Source organism: Oncorhynchus mykiss, chromosome 2, assembly GCF_057628025.1.
Source record: "Oncorhynchus mykiss isolate SJ-2025 chromosome 2, ASM5762802v1, whole genome shotgun sequence".
Taxonomy (NCBI): domain Eukaryota; kingdom Metazoa; phylum Chordata; class Actinopteri; order Salmoniformes; family Salmonidae; genus Oncorhynchus; species Oncorhynchus mykiss.
This window is the reverse complement of record NC_143023.1, coordinates 25,902,752-25,909,081: the sequence shown is the minus strand read 5'-3', so window position 1 is coordinate 25,909,081 and position 6,330 is coordinate 25,902,752. Positions and strand designations below refer to the sequence as shown.

The following is a 6,330-nucleotide window of genomic DNA, read 5'->3' as shown; positions in this document are numbered from 1 at the left end:
GATATATGCATTTGCAATTACTCAACTTTGTTCAGTGTGGTCATAGAATGTGTAAACATGTTGACAGCAACAATAGTGACCAGCAGGATAACACAGTGCATCTAGGTATAGATATAGATATACACATACATAGTTCTTGTTTGACCTAACTTTCTACTCTGTTATTTCTTTTAGTTTCACTTTGTGTCAAGTTCTGGATATGTTGGATCTAGGTGACTGCCCAGACAAGCGATGGGTCAGATATGGATTATGAGGGGGAGACAGGCCATTTGCCAGCCAGGCTGTTGAATGTATATGCTGAACCTATGCAAACTGATCATGACAGGAACAACATTATCAGTGATGATGACCTACCCCTCACCACCCCACACTCTCCTCCCTGAGACTGGGTTGGGTCATGGACCCAGTGTCGTTCTTGGTGTTGCAGAGCAATCTCAGGTGCCTCAAGGTTGCAAGATCCTTCATGACAACCTCTTCACTTCGCTTGCACTCCTCGATGAAATGACAAAAAGAGGATATGGGAGCTCTGGAACGATGAGGCAAAATTGTCTGTTTGATGTCCCATTCAAGCCACAGAAGGACTTCATGAAGTTACCCCGGGGAACCTCTGAGGTTCTGACCCAAGGAGACAAGGTGCTGGTCCGTTAGAAAGACAATAACATTGTCACAGTGGCAACAAACATGGAGGAGAAATGCAGTGAGACCTCTGTCAAGAGATGGAACAAGGAGCGACGTGCCTTTTGACAAAGTCCCACAACCAAAATGCAATGAGCATATGGGTGGTTTTAAACTTCACAACCTACAGGTTTCAAGATACCATATTTCCATCAGGTCTAAGAAGTGGTGGTGGCCCATCTTTGCATGGTCTCTCAACAGTGCACTCGTAAACAGCCATTTATTTTACAGAGATGTTATGGGAGGGACCATCAACCTGCTCACCTTCTCATGGATAGTGGCACAGTGTCTTATGCAAATGTTTGGCACGAAACCACTGAGCCACGGAAGGAGATCTCTACTGGCTGCTACTATTAAAGATCAGGCAAGATATGAAAAAGCTTCTCACTGGCCAATCAACACGATGCACCGGTTCCAGAGATGTCGTCATTGTGACAAACGCACTACCTATGCATGTGAGAAATGCAAAGCGCCACTGCACATTGAGTGCTTCAAGATATACCATGGACAGCAGAAAAGGAGATGAGAGAGAATGAAATAGGGCTGAAAAAGCCAATGAAAGAAAAATAGAAAAGTCAATAAAGGGTGAGGAGAAGCAGTACAACGGACTCTAGGAAGAAAAGAAAAGTCGACGAAAAATGGAAAAAGACAATCAAAATGACTGAAATGTTTTTGGAAAAGAGGATCAATTGATTTAAGACATACTGTATTACAGCATCTGACTGATCGTAGTTCAAGATAGTGATGCACAAACTAATCGTGCACTTGGTTCTGAAGCCTACCTGAAGCCTACCTCATATATATGAGGTAGGCTTCAGGTAGGCTTCAGAACCAAGTGCACGATTAGTTTGTGCATCACTATCTTGAACTACGATCAGTCAGCAATGCTGGGGACTGCCAGTGACAGAGTTTTAAATGTGTTAATAACTGGGCTGGGATATATAAGCATTTTCATGAGTGCATAGGAGAAATATGTTAATTCAGTATACATCACATTATCCCACGGCTATAAAATACACCTTTATACCTACTTTTCCATGAAAACTTTAAAACAATATGATTGATTATTTCAAAGGCTTACTAATGACACAAGATTTTGATATTTTCATGTCTGGGAAAAATTTGGGATTAAATGGGTTAATCTCATAGCACAACCAAATTACCTGGATTGCAGTTGAGATTACATGAAAGTACACAGTGCAAGTGATCAAAGCTGCGCTTTGGTCCTCCTCTCTTTCTCCCGACGACAACCCTTACAAGATCTCCACAGACCTGCAACCTTTGCATGCTATCTTGAACATGCACACTTTCAATGATGACATACGAAGCCATTTATAGCTACAGTAGGCTAACTTCACGTTGTGACCATGGATGTGTTACTCATTTTAAGGTTGAATAAATACTGTTACATTAGATGGTACATTAGATGGTATTTACTCTATTACAATAATAATAGTAATATTGAATTGTGTTTGGTTGACAACACAACCAAAAATCTACATTTAAAGGATATCGAATGCTTTGATAGTTTCCTCTGAGCCACTGGCTTAATCCTATTCTTTAACGTTTATTTTTGGTTTAGTTGGAGACGTGAATCCAACATACAATTTGTTAACTTGTCGACAAGTTATTAGGCTATTTACTGTATCGCAAAAGTGATATTCAATTGTGTTTTGTTGTCAACGCAACCAAATATCACTATTTGAAGGAGATATATATTTTGTGCCGCTGACTTAGTCTGGCGTTAATTCCAGTTTGTCTACAAATTAATATTTTATATGTTGGATTCACATCTCCATCTCAACCAATAATCAAAGTTAAATAGGATTACATCCAATACAACTGTATTTAAAGTGCATTTAACGTTTGATTTAGTCCTATTCTTTAACATTGATTATTGGTTGAGATGGAGACGTGAGTCCAACATAACATTTAAATTATTAATTTGAAGATTAAATTTGAACTCAAACAAAGCTTGAAACCCTAGGTTTCAGGTATGTATGTATGTATGTATGGTCTATTTTTTTTTTTTTTAACCCTGGGTTGAATTGAAACAAGCTGTAGCTGTAGAGTCCATGTGTTGACAAATTCAACCAGTTTGTTCACAGTGGTTTGTGTGTTACTCAGAAACACATAAGCACATCAACTTGCTTACCTAAATATTCTCATCGCCTACTCACATTTGAAAGATGAATGCAAATTCCCAGCTGCTATTCCCTGAAGCTCTCTCAAACAGAGAATGGAGCATTGTCGTTTCTCTTTCAGTTACAGACCATAGCATGTTTCACCGAACCAGTCTATTCGTGTAATCGGTCACGAAGCCGTTAGTTCAAAATAAATAGGTCTCCTCACCTCCGTATTTGGTAAAACAAATAAATGTTATTTATTTATTCACTCATGTTATCTCATACAAATAAATACAAATATGTTATCAGCTTAGATTTAATTGTGTTATATAGATAAAGCTAACATAAATAATATTAAACAATATCAGAGAGGGGTTGCCTATACGTCAAAATATTTGATACAACATAATACATTCAGGTAGGCCTATGACATTTATGCATTTATTCTTGACAAGATCTACCCACCACGTATTACAGCACACTTTTTCATTCAAGTTCATGAGAAAACTATAATTTCTCTCTACATAAACACAACAAATAGCAGGCTTCAGTGGTGTGTGTAGCGGAGGGTATGCACAGGTTTTCAGTGGGCATTGCGTGTATTTCTTCATGCTTAAATTAAATGTTGATAAACTATTATTTCTTCACATTTTAGATGCAGCAATGGGCACATGGCGGTAGGCCTACACGGGAATGTTCCAAAATGAAATTAGCAGGAAAATACCATTCTAAAATGTGCACCGCATTTGTGAGAGGTTTCATGGATGGAGATTGAAATATCCATAAGAAATGTAGATACTATGGGAGATCTAAAGATACAACAACCTTCATCAGTTGCTAATATGAATAGGATAATGCATTTGGCTGCTAGACAATGAAATACAGTTGAAAGAACAGGATAATGCATATGGAAGTCTTTATCAAATAATTGCCTCCTCCTTTCTATGGTGGGATTTTGGCTATTGGCTCCATTGAAGAAATGCTAAGGCATGCCTCATAATACGGAGTAAAACATCTAGGTTTCAAACAATTAAGTAACAGGAAAAATATAGTGATGCTAACAATAAGCCGTCTTCTGGTAGATGGAAAGGCTTTCCCAAAAACTGGCAGAATGATATGATGATTATTTGCATTAATCCAGTGGCCATTTGTTTTGCCAATTCCATCTCACGTGCTACAGAAATACCACTAACAAACAACAGTGCTAGGTGCCATCACACTGGAATTATTAAAGTGCAACTACACAAAAATAGTTTATCTTCGATATTTTCCAGAGCTCAAAAGTGGTCTCCTGATGTGGTATTGTTATGGACATTGTTATGGACTTTGAAAGCATTGTTATGGACATAGAACATCCAATTTAGTTGTTTTTCTATAAAACAAATTGTGACTTTGAGAGTGAACATCTGAATATAAATAAATAGATCTGAAACCTTTCAATTTCTGACTCAGTTGACAGCCTAATTTATCTGTTTCAATAGTATGTCTACAATTAGCCTACTTGCACAGTACAGCTTGGTTTGGTCTGACTGTGAAAGACCAATATGGAATATATAATTTTAGGTAATACAGAATGTATGTCACTGTTTCTCATAGAATTGTTCACACAGGGCACCTTTCCTTTGCCGGGCTGGACCGTTTGGGACATTTTTGGCAAAATTAGAGTATACCCACTTCTTCAGGCACCACTACACCACTGCCAGGGCCATAGGCAATAATCCTACAAAGATTTAAAACCATACGAACACCGTTTACAGTGAAATGTTAACACACTCTACATATGCACCTATTATAGACAATGTAATACAGAGGCTAGATTTACAATACCACAACCTATCTTTAAAACTTTTGGTCTTCTTATAGTGAAGGCCTATCAATAGGAAATAGACCAAAACCAAAAATACACTATTTCATTCTAAACGGTTAAATTGGAAACGGACATTCTTTTATACGGGTAGAATGTGAAAAAAAACCGTTGAAATATGTATTCTACAGTATTTTTAGCCTATTGGCTTGGGGGCTTATCTCCAGAATTTGATCATTCTTTATCTCGGCCGTCTCTGTTCCATTCCGTTGGGCAGAAATCCTGCAATAATAGGCACCGGCCATATGAGGGCAGCAACACTCCACACTATTATCACTAGAGTCATGAAACAAGCCACAAGAGTTGACTCGATGGGTTTACGGTTCAATCTCCAACTTTTGTCCCCATTTAGTTCGTCAAGGCTGAAGTCAACACAGCAGAAATTGATGGGATCCCCCGTCTGCTGAGCCTTTGACTTGCCGAATCGCCGGTATCGTGACATGCCACATCCAACACACAGTCTAAACTCCTGCTGGCCGCCGGTGACTCCGAGGTGTTCGATGAGAACAGGTGAGATGGCTCTGTTGATAGCAGCAGAGAAAAAAGCCCTTCCATTGTTATTGGCGGTATATATAAACACATCGCACTGGAAACCGAAGTTGCTGTCCCAACGAGCCATCAGCGAGGTGGGGAAAAGTCTCTGCACGCTGACGTTGCAATGTGGCAACGGCTGTAACGAAGTGTCTGACGAGGAGGCTTCGCTCTCCTCCATGGATCTCTTCGAGTAGTGCACGTCCACCTCCAAGTTGGCCAAGAATCTGTTGGTGGAGTTGATGGGGGGTAACAGGAGGTCCTCGTCGCTCCAGCCGTGGCACCGCTGGAGTAGTCCGGCTACCGTGGTCAGAGCCAGCAGAAAAGTCGGGGAGTTGCTCAGCATGGCATTGGGTGCGTCGCTCCTACTCGCATGATGTTCCGTGGGGATGCAAGGCAACTGACGATGCGTGGCCGTCGTTAATAAAATGCCGAAAACGGCCGTCTCCAGCGCTTATACAAACATCCACAGTGTGCATCTACCGTTGCGGGAGAGGACAGTTGGAAACGTCAGCTGCCCGTCACACGCGCCGTGCGCGCTCCCCGCCCTAGATTTGGATTTGGTTCCCAAAGTAACTGGCGTCTTGCCAAACTGATACTGGGTGTTACTTTGCATGAAAGAGATAGGCTGTGGTGTGCTGCGAGGACCATGGTACTCTCTCTCAGGTGTGTGAGGAAGGAAAGGAGGAGTTGCCCTATCTGGGAACATGCATTGCAACCTTCGAGCCTCTCTTCACTTAATACGGGCGGCTTCAGGAACAGGGTGGGAGGAAGATACAAGGCATTCCCCTTCTTCCTCCCTGCAGGATGTCTGCAACCCTGGGATGGATAAGTTATTGTGTAATGTATGATTGTGCCAAAACATATCACCCTTATTGCTTTCTTTTTGGCCAACTGAGTCCCTATGCCGTAGGCCTGTAATATGAATTGTGATGCAGGAAAATATGTCTCCTTTTGACTCAAATTTGGACTTTGTCAAAAGAGTAAAATGTTCAATGGTGCTAAAGCGGATTCGAGATTCAGCACCATTGAAGCGGACAGCAACTCATGAATTCCACAGACAATGGATTGGGAGAATTCCGCTCCAGGGTGACGTTCCCCATTGGTACAGACCTAGGATCAGTTTCCCCTCGC

At 40.9% G+C, this 6,330-nt stretch overlaps 1 protein-coding gene across 1 annotated transcript; it reads right to left on the bottom strand.

The window, feature by feature from the left end:
- Positions 1 to 3,034: 3,034 nt before the first annotated feature.
- LOC110485091 (transmembrane protein 158) lies at positions 3,035 to 6,330 on the bottom strand. Its single transcript, XM_090193899.1, has one exon. The coding sequence runs from the start codon at positions 5,540 to 5,542 to the stop codon at positions 4,847 to 4,849; it is 696 nt and encodes a 231-aa protein (XP_090050025.1). The 5' UTR covers positions 5,543 to 6,330; the 3' UTR covers positions 3,035 to 4,846.